Source organism: Mustela nivalis (assembly GCF_964662115.1).
Source record: "Mustela nivalis genome assembly, chromosome: 16".
Lineage (NCBI taxonomy): Eukaryota > Metazoa > Chordata > Mammalia > Carnivora > Mustelidae > Mustela > Mustela nivalis.
The window spans coordinates 42,041,994-42,059,837 of record NC_139035.1 but is presented as its reverse complement, the minus strand read 5'-3'; the positions used below and the strand labels follow the sequence as shown (position 1 = coordinate 42,059,837).

General features: G+C 50.6%; 1 protein-coding gene across 3 annotated transcripts in view; it reads right to left on the bottom strand.

Annotated features, from left to right (window-relative positions):
* Positions 1 to 17,844, bottom strand: part of LGR6 (leucine rich repeat containing G protein-coupled receptor 6) — a 120,220-nt gene that overhangs the window by 28,284 nt on the left and 74,092 nt on the right. For 2 of the 3 annotated variants that reach the window (XM_082702012.1, XM_082702013.1), the window contains 2 exons: positions 15,931 to 16,146; positions 10,872 to 10,943 (listed from right to left, as the gene is read on the bottom strand). In XM_082702012.1, coding sequence (XP_082558138.1) covers positions 10,872 to 10,943; positions 15,931 to 16,146 — 288 coding nt within the window. The remainder of the gene's footprint in view (positions 1 to 10,871; positions 10,944 to 15,930; positions 16,147 to 17,844) is intronic. The other variant, XM_082702014.1, reaches the window with a different exon arrangement.

Here is a 17,844-nt window from a genome sequence, read left to right as displayed (position 1 = left end):
CTGCTCAGCTGCTTCCAGAGAAACCTAATCAAAACTGATGGTAGACCCACACCCTCCGTAAAAGTAGCTAAAGAGGTGACCCAAGCCCCAAGCTGTTCAAGGATCCACATCCCCAATTTTCTCCTTCCCATCTGGCTGTGCAGAAATGGCCAACTCCTGAGCTCTCTGGGGAGCCTCACCATGGCCTTCAAGCAGAGATAGCAGGATTTAAGAGTCATTTTGTCTAGAGTCTTCTTTTTATTGATAAGGACATGGAGGCTCAGAGAGAGAAGGTAAATCATGGCAAATCCCACAGCCTGGATTTGAAGTTAGGCCTGTTGGCTCTTGGTTTAACATCTTTTCTATAGACCACTCAGAGGTGCATCCCAGCTAGGCTCCAAGTAGCAGGGCTGAGAAAAAAGATTTTAGGGAGACTGGGAAGGAGGATAAATGGAGGGGAAGGACCAGGCTTCCCCCCAGGGGAAGAAACTCCTGTGGCAGTCTCTTTGGGTGCCACCATGCATATCAAAGCCAGTTGGTTACAAGGTTAAGATGTCCATTTGTGTGTTACCGGTTTTAGAGTACAAAGAGCTTTGTCCTCTATGTACCGACAGATCAACTTGAAGCAGGCACTTAACTTTGGTCCATCTGTTCCTCATCTATACATTAGGAATGCGCATTACATAAGGCTGCTCTGTTCACCAGGTCCAGAGCCTGCACAAAGTAGTTATTCAAATAATTCCGATTTGTGATGCCTGGGTGGCCGAGTCGGTTAAAGGTCTGCCTTCAGCTCAGGTCATGATCTCGGGGTCCTGGGATCAAGTCCCACATCGGGCTCTCTGCTCAGCGTGGAGCCTGCTTCCCCCTCTGCCTGCCACTCCCCCTGCTTGTGCTCTCTCTCGCTCTGACAAATAAAGAAAGAAAGAAAAGAAAAAAAATAAATAATGCCAATTCTTTCCCTCTCTTCCTTTTACTAGACACGAGACACCAGAACAGATGCTTCTATTCATCAGACACTGCAACAGCAGACACACAAGTTGGTCTCTCTACTCTTCACAACAATAAAGGAGGATTAATATAATTAATTGGTCTTCCGCTTACACTTTTATTCTCAAGGCTAATATTTGTGTTTATTAAATCAGATCACAGATAAGGGCACATGGAGGAATGCAGGTGAGGCTAGCTCCCCCGTGTGAAACACAAAACACAGACGTTCCTGATTGTAAACTCTGAGCCATTTTTATCTCCCAAAGGCCTGTAACAAAGACGGGCAACAAATCCGTGGCTTAATTGCTCTTCCCGTCTTGCAGACTGAGCCTTTATCTCCATCTGACTCCACATGCTTCGGGGCAGATGACCTGGCAAGCCAGGAACCAACAAAGACTTTATGACTAACAGCATTGTTTTACCTTCTAAACAACCTACATAAAAGGCCACCCATTAATAAATGCAGCAATTAGTAAAATTGTCCTCAGTTTCTATTGAGAGATACAGACACACCTTCCTCCTAACCTCCCTCCACCCACACTCACTTCCCTGCCAGAAAGAAAACTGAGAAAATACCCGAAGCCATAGCAGCCCCAGTTGGAATGAAAGTTGCCGGCCCCCGGCCCCTGCTATCGCTTGCTGCCGCACCTTCATGAAGCACCTGGGATCAGAGAAGCCCAGCCCTGGAAGGGAGGCATGGAACAGTCCAATCTGCTCCCGAGCGGGACTCCTCCGTGAGATTCCAAGTGGACGGGGGTCCGGTTTCTGCCTGGACTATGCAAATGGCAGGGCCCACTGTCCAGGCCGGGCGTCCAGGGAGCCACAGTGGGGCTGCCCTGAAGATTAAGGAACAGTTCCTCACCCTGAGCTCAAGCACCCCGTCTCCTTCCTCCCTTAGCCCGTGTCCTGTCAGCTGGAAGACCATGCGTAACCGTCTTCCAAAGATGATTGCCATATTCCACCAAAGACTTCCCCCACATGTAAACAAGGCACGTGGATATTTCATATTCCCACCACTCTCCCCAGAAAAGCCCTAGCCACACGGAGGAATGGTACAACAGAACTGCATCCTCTAGATGTGGGCGGACCCTGGGGCAGCACCCCCCTCACCTGGAGGTCATGGGCCCATTAATGCAGGGGGCCTGACAGCTTTATTTATTTATTTATTTTTGATTATTTATTTATTTATTTATTTATTTGACAGTGAAATCACAAGTAGGCAGAGAGGCAGGCAGAGAGAGAAGGGGGTGGGGGGAAGCAGGCTCCTGGCCCAGCAGAAAGCCCAAAGTGGGACTGGATCCCAGGATCCTGGGATCATGACCTGAGCCAAAGACAGAGGCTTTAACCCACTAAGCCACTCAGGCGCCCAGTGAGCTGACAGCTTTGAGACTGCCCTGGTCCAAGCAGGATGCGGCCTGAGGATTTGTGCTAGTGACTTCAGTTCACTGGTCTAATGTCAGGGTCCTGGGCTTCAACCATAGGGCTTACGGGGAATGAATGGGGGGACCTATCCCTATGGCAAGGATAAGGATAAGGGACCATCCCAGTGGGTTCGGCCCATGTTCAGGGCTTCTGTTTCTCCATCTGTTTCTCTGGGTTTGGGCTGGAGACTTCACTCGGCACTAAGTATGGATGATCAGAGCCGGGCTGAACCCTACAGACTGGGGAATCCACTGCCCTCACAGCACAGGTGAAGAAACTGAAGCTCAGAGAGGAGCTGGGACTTGCCAAGGGCCATAAACCCATTCATATATTCAACAAGTATTTATTGAGTACCTTCCCCATGCCAGGCACCATGTCAGGGGCTACAAAAACTCATGGAGTGGGTGTCTGGGTGGCTCAGTTGCTTAAGGGTCTGCCTTCGGCTCAGGTGGGATCAAGCCCCACATTGGGCTCTCTACTTGGTGGGAAACCTGCTTTTCCCTGTCCCTCTGCCTGCCGCTCCCCATGTTGTGCTCTCTCTGTCAAATAAATAAAGTTAGGGGTGCCTGGGTGGCTCAGTGGATTAAGCTGCTGCCTTCGGCTCAGGTCATGATCTCAGTGTCCTGGGATGGAGCCCCGCATTGGGCTCTTTGCTCAGCGGGAGCCTGCTTCTCTCTCTCTCTCTCTGCCTGACTCTCCGCCGACTTGTGATCTCTCTCTCTGTCAAATAAATAAATAAAATCTTAAAAAATAAATAAATAAATAAAGTTAAAGAAAAAAACACCTCATGGAGAGGAGGGAGACAGACAACCAACAAACCACCTAGATAGACAGATAAAACTGGTATCAGATTGGTGAGCTCCATAGAGAAAATCAAGTAGGAAAAGGGGATGAAGAGTAATAGGAAATGTTGCAAAATAGTGATCAGAGAGGACCTAGCTAAAAAGGTAACATGTGGGAAAAGACCTGAAAGATGTGGATAACTGTAGGAAGAATATTCCAGACAAAAAAAGAGTCAGTGCAAAGGTCCTGAGACAGGAGCATGTCCATCTGATATATCCAAGGAAGCCACTGTGACTGGAGTAGATTGAGGAAGGGGTGAGACCAGAGAGGTAGCAGGGTGTCACATCACCTGAGACCTTGTGGAGCCTGTAGGCTTTTGTCCAGAACTTTGTAGAACTTTGGCTTCTTTCCAGAGGATGTTGGGGAGCCACCGGAGGGTTTTGAATAGAAAAGTAACATGATCTAATTTGTATTTTAAAAGAATCCTTCTGGCTGTTGCGTTGAAAAGAGATTGTAAGGATGAAGGCAGAGGGACCAGATGAGAGAAGGGTGTTGGCTTGGGCCGGCACAGTAGCAGTCGAAGGGTGAGTAGTCAGATTCTGGGGAGCTAGGGTGATGAGGTCAGAATGCTGGCAACAGTAGATGAGTAATAAGTTAAAAAGAAGTCAGGACTCCTGATCTAGAACCCTTAGTCTCTGTGATAGCAGGGGCCACAATTTTCTTGTTCATAAGTGCTTCCCTAGTGCTCATGTGACAGCCCGGCGCAAACTATCAGCTCAGTAAATGTTTATGGAATGAGAAAATCCAAAGAAACAGAAAAGAGAGTGGTAATTATTGTTTCTTAAAAAAAAAAAAAAAAAAAAAAAAAGATTTATTTATTTATTTGCGAGAAAGAAAGCAAGGGGAAGGGCAGAGGGAGAGAATCCCAAGCAGATTCCCCACGAAGTGCTGAGCCCAACATGAGGCTCCACCTCATGACCCTGACATCATGACCTGAGCTGAAATCAAAGGTCAGACGCTTAACCGACTGAGCCTCCCAGGTGCCCCTGGTAATTATTCATTCTTACCAGCTCCTCCTTCCCACAGATATTAAAGATCAGCCATGAACTTATTTCCTCTCCATGGTGTCTACCAGAGAACCTGTTGCTAAGTGGTTCCAACACGGTGTCACCAGCGCCCCACTCCCCACCCGCCCCCTTAAACTCCTATTCCCCACCCCCCAACTGGAAACCAGCTGGCCAGGGTGCCTGTGGGAGCAGCAGAAGTTGAGAGTAGAAGCTTTGGCCCCATTGCCAGTGACAAGAATGGTGACCTTGGTCACCCCAAACACCAGGGTGATGGGCACGGGAACGCGGTACTGGGAAGAACCCATGATAACGTGGCAGGCGAGAATTCTACCACTGAACCACCCATGCAAGAACCCATGATAACGTGTCACGGTATGAGAATACGACACAAACTCACTGGGCAGCTCGATTTTCTGCCTCTGAGAAGTCATTAGTGCTTCTGCGGGGAAAGCCAGAAAAAAAGTTTTATATGGAACAATAAATTCCTCTATAAGCCACAAAACCCCACAAATTTGCAGCTAATAAACCCACAAATGTAAGATGATTAAGAACTGGCGAGGAAAGAGGTCCTTGGTTCTTACAGGGTTAGCCTGGAGAAGCAGTGTGGTCTGATGGGCTGAAGCTGCGCCAAGGACAGAGAAACTCGGGTTTAAGTCCCTGCTTTTAATGAAATGAGTGAGTCAAACCCTCTCTGCCTCAGTTTCCTCACCTCTAACACAAAGGATGCATAATTCCTGCCTTGTTTTCCTCAACAAGTGGTTGCCGGATGGGGTGGGCGTGGGGATAAGGGAGCTCTGAGGTGAAACAGCCTTTACAAAACTACTTTTGATTCTCTTAACTGCAGGGAATTATCGGTGTGATGATCAGCAGTGTCTTAAAAAAAACTGAGGGGCGCCTGGGTGGCTCAGTGGGTTAAGCCTCTGCCTTCGGCTCAGGTCAAGGTCTCAGGGTCCTGGGATCGAGCCCCCCATCGGGCTCTCTGCTCAGCAGGGAGCCTACTTCCCTTTTCTCTTTCTCTGCCTGCCTCTCTGCCTACTTGTGATCTCTGTCTGTCAAATAAATAAATAAAATCTTTGAAAGAAAGAAAGAAAGAAAATTGACAAGATTTATCTGAACCTCTGCCCCACCCATGCTTTTGCTCAAGAGAGCCCAGCCTCAGAGGCAGCTGCGGTGGATTGAACTGTAGCTCCCTCAAAAATATGTCCCAGTCCTAAGCCCTGGAACCTGTGACTATGACTTTATTGGGAAAAGGGGCCTTTGTTGATGTAATTAAGGATCTTCAAGTACGATCATTCTGGATGAACAGGATGGCCCTAAGTCCAATGACAAGTGTCCTTAGAAGAAGAAACAAGGAGAAGGCCATGTGAGGACAGAGGCAGAGTCTGGAGGGACGGAGACATCTGTAAGCCAAGGAATGCCAAGGGTCGCCAGCAGCCACCAAAAGTGAGAGGGAGGCCTAGAACAGATTCTGCCTCAAACTTTCACAAGGAACCAACCCTGCCAGCACCTGGATTTTGGACTTCTGGCCTCTTCCTGAACTGTGGGAGAATACATTTCTGGGTTTTGTTTTTAAGCCACAAAATTTGTGGTGATTTGTTACGGCAGCCACAGGAAACTATACAGTAGCCATGCCCTGACTCCTGGGAACTTCTATCCACCCTCTAGAGGGGATGAGTCACCCATGGACTGCTACGAAGGGACACCTCTGGGCAATACCCTCCCTGCCACCCTAAGACCTAAGGTCAAATGAAGGAGGAGGAGGAAGAGAGGGGGAGAAGGAGAGGGAGGGAGAAAGGAAGGAAGAAGGAAGGAAGAAGGAAGGAAGAAAGGAAAGAAAGAAAAGTTATTTAATTAGTTAATTTGGGGGGGTGGCACACTGCTGTCTATCCAGCATTAAATGGGAGGACAAGAAAGAGAACACCAACATAAATGAAGCATGTAGAGCGTTCCAGGCACTGTAAATACTGCTTATGAATGGTAAAATATCATCCCCCTTTTCTCTGATGGCAACTGAGTCTCCTGAGAGGTCAGGGGACTCGCACAGGTCACGTGCTGGTGGCATGTGGATCTCAAAGCAGGTGTGCTAACTCTAGTCCAGTCCTTGTTCGACTCTAGAATGTCCCCGAGCCCTGGAAAAGCCTCCAGGGGAGACCTGTTTGGTTGTTCCGCCCAGGCCAAAGGCTGATCATCAGGCCCAGGACTGAGAGGTGGTCAGATCCTCTCAGGACCAAGTTAGAGCAAAATCTGTTGGTAGGGGTGGTTTCAATGACATGGAGACAGAGGAACACTTTGCAGCCACAGCTGCCGCTGAAATAAAAGTATTCTGTAGAAGCAGCTCACTGGGGCATCTGGCACCAATGAGCCATCATGCATGGAATGCACGATCTTATATTATAAGGCAGAATTCTTTAAGTTCCTGCTTTGCTCTCCTCTCCTCCCAGACCCCTGAATGCTGGGGCTGATTTGTACAAGAGGTTTCTGTTCCTACTATGACCCCAAGTTCCCCTCCAAAGGCGGAGAGGTCTAGCCAGCACAGGAGCTCCAATAGGGTCTGATGTGTTCAATGAGGTTCTAACAGGGCCCAGATATCGTTGCCCAGGAATAAGGGTGGAGAGGCGTGTTGTCCCCAGATCCATCCATGGATTGTCCCCAGATCCATCCTAGGCCTTGCCCCTCTGAGTTCTACCCAAGATACAGACATCAGATCCCCAGATCTAGGGAGTGGGGGCGGGCCTGTGGGCTGTAATTGCATTTGCCAGGCTGTATGTATGCATGTATGTATATGTACGTATGTAACACAAATTTTATTGGTAGGTACGGCTGGGGATTCAAGGATCATGATGTGACAGCCTCTGACTAGCATCCTGTGGTCTCTGAGCATGGATCTCCAGACAACTGACCTAAGGGCACGAGGGCCTGGTTTCAAGTCCCTGGGATCTCCTGGGAGAACCTTCCCAGAACTGTTCCTGGTCATGCTTTCTCTTATTTCTCAGTCTGGGAAGTCCTGTAATTAATCTGACCTCACAGCAGCTAGGGTTATGTGGAGCAATGTATTAGGAGGCAAGAGGTTTGGATTCTAGTGGTTCATCATCACTTACAAACTGCAGAAATCTGGGCAACTCGTCCCAAATCTCTGGATTTGGTCTGATGTGGAAAGTAGAAGAAAAAGGTATTTCAAGGGTTCGGGGCTGGCTCTTCTCTGATTCTGAAATTCCCAACAGGGGTGGAACATCCTCACTGTGGAAACAGAAAGGAGCTGTGGGGGCAGGACAGAGTTCATCCTGTCTCCCACCCGCTAAGATTTCTTGGCAAGGTCGGGAATGATGATGAAGGCATCAGGAAAAATGGGATCCAGGTCCCAGAGCTTCTCCCTTTGCAGTAAGGCTTTTGCCTGGGGCCTGTGGAGTCCGCATGCTTTGCTCTGCTCACCCAGACCCTGGGCCCTGCCTAAATCACCTGGATTAGCTTGGTTCTTTTGGAATAAATGAGAATACAGTGCCTGCTTATCTCACTCACTCCTCAGGCTCGGAGGCAGCCCATTGTGCAGACAGGGGCATCGAGGCTCGCAGAGGTGTGGCTTCTTGCTGTGGCTGACCCAGCTTGCAGAAGTGGAACCAGGGGTGGGACCCAGGCGGCCTGACCTCCAGCGCAGAGGGCATAGGCGAGACCGTGTTGCCGCGAGGCATGTTTACACCAGGTATCTGTGTGCTGCGCGGGGGTGTGAGGTGGTAGTGCTGCACTGTGCGGTAAAGAGCGTGGAGGGCCCCAGCCGCACCGGCACGTGGTGGCGCGTGCACTGTGCATGTCCATCACCCGCTGCGTGCGGTAGGGGATGGCTGTGTGACCACGCATGCGCCGGCCCGTACCTGGCCCCACCTCCCCAGGTGGAAGGACTGGGAGCCGCTCTCCCCCAAAGAAGCCTGCAGACAGAGCCAAACCACAGCTCCGGCTAGGGGGGTTTGATCTTCCCCTGATGCGGAGATGAGAGAGGTCTAAGTGGCAGAGATTTATGGGGCCCGAGGGACAAATACCCTTCCAATGAAGACGCTCACATGAAAAGCTCCAAAGTAATAACGGAGGCTGCAAAGTGTGCCAATTATGCAACAATTAAAAGGTTTCACTATCTTTCTTTCTCCTTTTATTCTCCCGGCCACTCCGCCCCTTTTCCACATCTGGCTGCCCCTGCAGGCTCCCCCAGCAAATGGAAGGGGGTGGGGGGGGGGGTAGAGGATAAAGAACACGCTTTTCCCCTTTTTAATTGGAGATCAAAAGTTGGAAGAAGAGCTTATCCCTCAAGGGCAGGGAGGGAAGCTGTGTTGTGGAGATTGAGGCCCTCAGAGGAGGGGGTGGGGATGAGAAAGGAGTGCAGGGCAGGTTCCTAACACGGATTCCCAGGCTCTGTACGGACTGTACACACATCAGCTCATTTAATCCACACATCAACCCATTAGATCAGGGTGGTTAGTGGTATTACACTGCAGATTAGAAAACTAAGATTCATGAAGGCAAATGCCTCGACCAAGGTCCCACAGCTGGTAGAACTGGCTTGAGCCCCAGGTATCGGATGCTAAGGGCCACAGACTTGGCGATAAGGCTTTCTCCTGTCTCTTCGCCTTGCCTTTGCATCTGGGCAGTGGGCACAGGCCCTGGGCTCTGTGTGACGGAGCCAAGCACTCTCACAGATGAAAGGTACAGTGGGCACTTAGCGGCAGGATTGCTCTGTAATTAAGCCAGCACCAGCTGAGCCAAATGCCCTGCGCAGCAATCCGCGGCTAATTGAGAAAGAATTAGGCAGTGTGCCCCAAAAGTGAAGAAATAGCTGCTAGGTGGCTTTTTAGAGGTGCCAACCCACACCCAGTATGTGTGCCCCCTCCCCACTGGATTTCCCGGCAGAACTAACAGCCCTCACACCCCAGGGCAGATAACACTGGGCTCCTTGCCACTCTGCTGATGCCCAGCAGCTCCAAACTCCATCCCCCCACTCCCATATCTCCTGAGAGAGGGTGGTATCAGTGGCATGGGCCTTAAGAGGTCCCTGGCCACCTCTGACCCCAAACACCTAGCCGTAGTAGACTTGCACAATTCACAGTCGACTCAGATGGCTGAGGGGCACAGGACACTAAGCTAGGAGCTTCCATGGGCATTTTCTCAGTTAACACATCCCAGATCTGCTCTGTCCCTAACTGAGGGAGTAACTCTGGGCATGCCATGCCGCTTCCCTGGACCTCGGGTTGTGTTGGTGGAGTGGGCTACAGTGTCCGGCTTTCACTGGCCAGCTGTCTGTGGAGGCTAGAGAACACAGAGCCCAAGTCACGCACAGTGGTGGGGAGAGGTTCCAACTTTCCTGACTCCAGGCGGGGCACATCCCCCCACCCCCCACTCCCAGGCACTTGGTCAGCGGCAGAGTGAGGGCACAGGGAAAGCCAGGCCCAGCTCTGCTATTTCTCCTGCTCCAGGCTGCGCCCAAGAGAACAACTGGGCTCCTGGGTCTCCCGCCCACCGGAAAGAGGAGCAGAGCATTGGTCTCGGCCTCCCTATTCCCTTCCCCTCCACAACCACAGACGCAGACAGCCCAGACCTCCTGGGCTAGACTTGCCAAATGGCTTTCCCCAAACCACTGCCTCCTTGGGTCACAGCTTGTCTCCTGGCATTTTCTCCTGGGCTGCTTTGGTTCTTGAAAAATCCCTCACCTTGGGAGCTTGGGTGCTGTCTGGGTGTTGGGCGGGGAGGGAGGAGGTGGAGGAGGGGAGGCCAAAGGCACGGTGACTGTGATCATGCCCCTGACACGTGAGCCCTGCCCCAACCTTAATGGCTCACTCTCAGTGACCGGGGACGGGGGTGGGGCTCCCTCTCTCCCTGGCGGTGGTGGCCTGCACCAGGTGGCTGTGGCAGCCAGCTCCCTTGTGGGAACTGCTGGACCTCAGCTGGCATGGCCAGCAAGCTTAGAGAGCCCAGCCAGTTGTCTGCTCAAATGGGGCCCACTCAGCCCACTCTGTGGGGGCTGGCGGGACTCCAGAGGAAATGATGGGAGGGTTTGGGTGCGTTCTGACCTTAACTGAATTCCAGGATGATGATGTGTGAATAATATGGCTTTTTGAGAGTCAACAACTTGGGTGCTTTTTATAGTCAGGCTGGACTGCTGAATGGGCCATCTCCCCATTAATCATTTGGCTAGTTAGATCGACTGGCCAACCATGCCGGCATGAGTCCATGGTATTACCCTCCCTTCCGTCAGCAGCCACCCTGAAACACGTGCCAAAACTGCCATCGAGTCCACCCATCCCCATCCCTAAGCCTTACAGTCCCCAGCCTCAAGATCCTCATTCTTCTGGCTTTCCTATCTGGAATGTTCATTATTTCGGTGGTCTCTGCTGGCAGGGATCCTAGATTCTCCCTCTCTGGGCCACCCTGAATTCCCAGAGGGCACATTCCACCCACCTGAAGAAGGAAGGAATGCATTCAGAGAGGCATCCTAGAGAGAACACCAGGGAGGGCCACGTGGGTGAGTAGGCCTGGAGCCAGTGCCCAGCACCCCAGTCCCGCTGGCTTCTCCCTCTGCCAGCCTCCCCCCGGCCTCCAGGCGTTCAGGCTTTCCTCACCAGGACAGGCCCCCACCACAATCCCAGCACTCACAGTGTCTCCAGATTGTGCAGCCCCTCGAAGCTGTGGGTCCCCAGATGCTGGATGCGGTTGTTATGAAGATGCCTGTGTGGGAAGGAAAGGCACGTCAGAATGGGTGCCCACAGCATCGGGCTCGGGGCGGGGGCAGAAAGCAGACAGTGGCTTAAGTCGGAAGGTGGAGGCAGAAGCATGAACACACTGACCCCAGTGGTCCAGCCCTTTGTCTCCAGGGACAAAATGATTAGCCAAGACTGACTTCTGAAGTTACAATCCCCAAGGCTGAATCAACCATGGACTACATGGTTTTCACTTCTTACTGAAGGAAAACACAAGAGGAATGCCCAAGACCAAGGCTAAGGCAGGCTCCCACTAAGCTCTTGGAGAGAGTCCTGATGTCAGGGGGGCTCCATTCTGAGGCTTCTTCTATGGTCCTGCTCCCCAGGACCCAGCCTGCCTGACTCAGTGGCCAGACGCGTTTAGGGGAGCCAACAGCAAACCGCGGTAGACAACATATAATTAAAGGCTAAGCTTTTTGTTATAGCTGGAGAGAGCTGTAGACAGGCTCAGAGATGGGAGACTGGTAAGACCAGAGGAGTTAGGGAAGGTTTTACAGAGGTGGTAATCCAGAGCAGAGCCTTGAAGGGTAGGTGATCTGGACAAGCAGAGGGAAGGGCATTCCAGGCAGAGGTAACAGGGGGATAGAGGAGGGGAGGCGGGAATGAGCATGAGTGTCTGTGCTGGATGGTGAAGTGCCTGGCCAGAGCGCATGTAGGTCGGGGGAGGTGGGAGATCAGCTCGGAAGAAATTTCCCAAGTAAAGAGCTAACTGAAAACGAATGACAGAATGATCTTCTCCCAACTCCTAACGAAATAAGCAAAAACAAGACCCCTGACTCTGGCCCAAATATTACAAGTAGCAGCAAAGCAAGGACAGAGACATAGCCCAATGTAAACAAACTGCACACACTGGTGACCGAGGTGAAACCCTGGAACTCCTAACTAGTCCTGCTTTCTCCAGGAACTGAGTTGGCAAGAAAACGAAACCCTGAGAATTTCTCCTAAAACCCCAAAACTAAAGAGAAGCAGCTCTATGGAGAAGGTTTATTTCCCTTCCCCATGTCTGGCTTCCAGAGGAAACAGGTGACACTGGGGAGTAAAATAAAGGTTCCAAGCTACTCACTGACTCGAGGAAATGACTTGAAGCCCGAGGGAATTCTTGGGTGGAGGGAGTGAACTCACACATTTAACACACTCTAAACCTGCAGATACAGCAGAGCCCCGGCTGCCTGACAAAGGCTGGGCTCCCCCTCAGAGCACACTCCCCCTACCTTCACCCTGCCGCTGGGGCACAGAAAAACAGATGGAATCTCATTTACCCACAATAGCCCACAAAGACAGCTAGAAGGGGAGAACCAGGGGCTCCCCAGATGACACAGCTAGAACAAGGAGACAGCTTTCCATGCATACGCCAGAACAAAGAAATCGCATGGCAATTATGGATGCACTAGGGAGACCGAGGACGGGGAGAAGAGAAGGCGCAAAGGCAGGTAAAGTTTCAAGCCAAGAAAAAAAAAATACAACGAATGGATGAGACACAGAAGGAAAATTACCACCATGGCCTCCTGCTACAAAACAAACTCAAAAAACAGTATTTCCAAAATGAAGTTTTAAAAACGAAAGAGAAGGGGCACCTGGGTGGCTCAGTGGGCTAAAGCCTCTGCCTTCAGCTCAGGTCATGATCTCAGGGTTCTGGGATCAAGCCCCGCATCGGTTTCTCTACTTGGTGGGGAGCCTGCTTCCCCCCGCCTGCCTGCCTCTCTGCCTACTTGTGATCTGTCAAATAAATAAATAAAATCTTAAAAAAAAAAAAAAAAAGAAAGAGAAAATGACATCGTAGGCAACAAAAATACTGAGAACCGAAATTACACTATTAAAAACTTGAGCCAAGAAACAGGATCAATGCTGCCTGAAATGAACTGGTATCAGAGAAAAAGCTTGAGATAATCATGGTGAATGTGGCTGAATGAGACAAAAGGTTAGAACAGAAGTGCATAGATGGAGAAGACATAAAGGTGATTCAATACAAGGGTAATTGACATTTCTGAGGGAGAGAACCCAAACACGAGACAGAAGATGTTTTCAAACACAGAGTATGGATGAAAATTCTCTAGTGGAGAAAGCATAGAATCTGCAGCTCACAGGCATACAATATTCCAGAAAATCAGATACAGAATATTTTACACCATGACATATTCTAGTTAAGCTAGTAAAGTTCAAGAATTAAGAAGCCTCTTCAGGCAGAAAAAGGAAATCTCTTACAAGGAGAGGAAATCACACAGGCCTCCAAAATGTTGTTCAAATACCAAAGTGACAGGAAGACCCCATCTAGCACACATGGATAGAAATAGCGGTCCTGAGAGTTGTGGGTCCTGTAAGTCTTCCCCATCGTTGTCCACCTCCCAGGTTCCACTGGGAGACAGGCCCCTGCCATAGGCAACTTTGGATTAGACAGGGAAAACGTAGCCTTCCGGGAATATACTCTCTCCCCAACAAGGGCTTTTGATTTTCCTTACTGCCTGATGCTTGTATCCCGACTGTCACCAAACTTAACCATTTCTTCCTGTGTCCTGTTGGACTCTTGTTTCCATTTTCCAGCCCCTTCCTCCTCCCCCAGCAACTCTGGTCTACACCATCTCAGCTTCCTAAATATCCAGCTCCAGGGTTCCGACTCCCTCTTCCAAACCACTCACTCAGCCCCGGGCATCCTGGGTGCCTCTAGCAGCCCAGCCTGGGGCAGGGTGTTGGGGCTTCTAGTTCAGATGGAGAGACAAGATTTGCATGTTTGCAAGATCTGCACTTAACCCAGCCAGTTAAGTGCTGCCTGGGGGTCCCACCAACATCAGAGCAGTGGGCAAAGGAGGTCTACACGCTCACAGCAGCCTGATCAAAGCAGACTGGGTTTGGATTGCACAGAAGCCCCTTCTCCTCCACCTCACTTGTCTGTTTATGCTGCCAGACAGACTCCTACGCAGCAGTTGGGTTTAATCAAACTTTCCTACTTCCTATCATCCTCAGTCTTCCTTATCTGCCTCCTGGGTCTTTTTATACCTCATCCCATAGTCCCTGGACAGCTTCCTCCAGACTTCTCCTCCCTCCCAGGTCTTGGTGAGTTGGAAGCAGGACAGAGAAGTCATGTTTCTGGCTCTGCTTCAGGTAAAGGGACCAATTCCCTTTGAGCTTTGCTCTGCCCTGGTAGGTTTTCTTCTCTTGCCCCTCCTTTTGCCCAGTGGAGTCCCCCCCGCCCCCCGCCAGATATGCAGCATGCCTAGCATTCCAATTTCCTGGTTCCCAACCAGACTTTGGAGTCATTCTTGATTTCCCTTCCTCCCGGTCTTTCCTAGATCACATTTATCCTTCCTTTAAAACATCCCTCACAGTCATGTCTTCCCTTCCATTCTTTCTCCCACCCCTTATACTAGACCTCAGCTGATAGACGAGAGCCTTCCACCTGTCCCCTATTCCCACCCATCCTCCAAACTAGCGTTCCTGAAAAATCCCCCTGCTCATCTTTACTTGAAAACCCTCAAGCTTCCCTTTCCCCCTGACCGACAAAAGCCAAAGACCCTGCTCGGACTCTGAGTCCCCTCACCCACCTTCCCAGCCACATTCTGCAGGAGGATCCTTTGCTCACACCAGACTAGCCTATTCACTGTCACCAAACAGCTGGACTTCTATGATACCACTTGGAACACTGTTGGTCTTCACCTGCCTGTTCTTCATCTTCCCACGCCCAGGACCCACCCCAACTTCCCCATGAAGCCTTCCCCATCGGCCCAGGTTTCTGACACTGCATGGATCTGTATCTGTGACCAGCTCTCTTGGCATAAGGTACAGTACATCACCAGCTGTCTTTTCCATTATTTAGTCCACTCTCTCAATTAGACTGTCAGCCCCTGGAGGGCAGCCGTTGTTCGAACCCCACATACGGGTTCTGGAAACATCTGTTGCTCCTCATTTGTCTGGAACCCCTCATGTGGCCCTCATTTTCCCAGTCTTGTCTCTCATGACGATCTGATCCCATTCCCTCAGGGTATCACTGGGCTGTCACCAAAATGAGCATCAGTCACCTTGCTCTGTTCACCCTCTATTAATACCCCCACTGGCCCCCAGAAGCAGGGATGGAATGGCCATCCTGATAAAAGGACGTGATCCGTAAGGATGCTCCTCTTGGTTTTCCAGTCTCCCAGGACAGAGGATTAGACAAACAAACTGGTGCCTGAGTGTTCAGCTTTTAGATGGACCTACACCTCATCTATGCTCGGGTTTGGAAAATCACACCAGATTTCCAAAAGCCAGGGAGGCAAGTTGCCGTTTAGCAGAGTCACTAACGCATATGTTCCCGCAGCAATTAGCGTGTAACCCAAAGCAATTACACATGACCTTCAAGCCCTTAGTAATTACCCTATGAACTTCCAATCACTCATAGCAATTAGCTGGGAGCTAATTTGCACTCCAAAGTTCCCACCGGGGAGGCAGAGGTAACCCCGGTCCCCAATTCCTGCCAGGGATACTATCTCTCAGGTAATTACCCTGATGGGGCTTTGCTGTCTAATTACGAGTGATGGCTTTTCTCTGCTTCTCAGAGTCTGGCAAATGATATGAATTTATTCTATCCCTGTGCCAAAGCGTAAGACTGCAACACGCAATTGTTGAATGTGGTAGAAATCGCTTAATAGATTGTTGACTTATATTCCAATCAGCTAGGTATAGTTCTTATATTTGCATAGCGAGAAACTAGTAGTTTAATTCCCGTTTTCTGATCATGGTGTTCTGGCTTCTCGAAGCACTTCTATAGCTCTACTGTCATTTGACCTCATGATAATCCCCATGGGGTCAACAGGGGATGATCATCCTCAGTTTAAAAAGGAGAAACTGAGGCCAGAAGGTTCAGTACCATGCAGAGAAGCGCAGAGCTATCCAGACTTCCAACCCAGCTCTGGAGTAAACACGCAGCCCCAGCAGGACCCAGCTGGGAGTTGGGGGGGGGGGGGGGCGGGCAGTACAGCACTCACAGCACCACAAGGCTGGTGAGGTTCTGGAAGGCGTAGTCAGGGATGTGGCTGATGCGGTTGAGGGCCAGGGTCATGGCCTGCAGGGCAGGGAGGTTGTTGAGGGCCCTGACAGGGATCTCGGTGAGCGCATTGTCGTCCAACCACAGGTGGCGGAGGGAGGACAGCCCCTCAAAGCTCCTTTCCGGGACCAGGGAGATGAGGTTGGCATCTAGGCGCCTGGTGGAAGAGAGGATGGATAAGGATCAATCCCGGGCAAGATGCAGACCACGGTCTGGGACTGGCCTGAGCTGGGCCAGCCCCGACCCCTGCGGGGCCTTCAAGGTACCTTAGGACTACAGCTGTGACTTGGCTGCCTATACCCCGCCTCTTCAAGTTCCCCTATTTCGCCTCCATTCCAACCCATAATTCTTGATTCTTTATGCCATATGTTCCTACTTATGGTACCAGCTCTTCCTCTCAGACCCAATGTTGAACCCATAGCCCCTCTGTGGATAACCAGTATCTCCCTCACACCCCTAGACTTCTCACTCTATGCCATAGCTCCCCTCCTTCGGGTGAGACACTATTCTTCCCAACCCTGTCCAGTTCAAGGCCATATAGTAGGGATATTTCCACCATTTATAGAGGGAAATCTCCTCCTTCTGGACCTAGCCAAAGAGAAGGCTTCCCCAAAGATTCAAGCCACTCCTTGACCCCAGCTCCACTTGCTCCTTGTCTCTTCAAGGACCCGGTAGTTTGATGAAGCTCCTGCCGAGGTCCTAGGGCTTCCTGCTCAATTGATTGTCCCTAATATGCTACAGTTGAAGTCCTTGCTAGGCTACTTTTCAGAACAGGAAAACAGATGGTGGTGATCCTGTCTGTGACAACCAGAGGTTCCCAAATGACACGGGAACTTCTGATGCAAATTCTAGAAGACCTAGAAGTTCAGCCCAGTCAAACAGGAGACTGCCCATGTCAGCTTTTGACAGCCACAATATCCTTTATCAATACACTATTCTGCCTTCAGTGTGGGCTGAAATCGGATCACTCTAGGCAGCTGGTCCCACAGAGACCAGACAAGCTGGCATGTGACTATGGACCCCCTCCTGAACTTTTCTATGTTGAGGGGAGGCTCTGCCCTGAGGTATGGCTCTCCCACACGTATATGGCACCTCAGTCACTGACAACCCAGCCTTTGTCCACAAAGGCCCAAGGACTCCATAGCCCTGAACCTGAAGAACAAGTGATGTGGGCAGAGGAAGGTCCTGCTGGGCTTCTATCTCCTCCCTGAGCAAATTCACCAGTGCCCTTCTTGCCAAATGTCTTAAGGGTCACTGGGAGACACTCCCTGGCTCACCACCAAGGGGAGAGAACAGATCAATGCTGGGACCTTAGATGGGAAAGCAAACGGACCTGGATTGTTCTCGAAAGCGGAGATTAGAAAGACCACCCACCCACATCAAACCTGGCAGGATGGGACCAAACACCCTTCAGTGAGTGCCCTCTACTGGCAAGGCCTATCACTCCAGATATGGTCGGTCCATGGTGGTCACCATACTCTTGATGGTCTGACTGGCTGAAACTTTGTGAAAATACAGACTCCCAAGCTCCTCCCCAGGAGAGTGTTGTTCAGAAGGTCCAAAGGGGACCTGGGAATCTGTTTTTGTTCTGTTTTTGTTTCTTTTTAAGTAGGCTCCATGCTCTGCTTGGAGCCTAACATGGGGCTTGAACTCACAGCTCCGAGATCAAGACCTGAGCCAAGATCAAGAGTCGGGTGCTTCACCAACTGAGCTACCCAGGAGCCCCTGGGAATCTGTTTCTAAAGAACACCCTAGAAGTTTCTGTGCACAGACAGGTTTGGGAAATATTGGATACACATCAGCTATGAAGAAGACAATGTCCCTCCTGCCCTTCCTGATGTAGCTTAAATCCAGT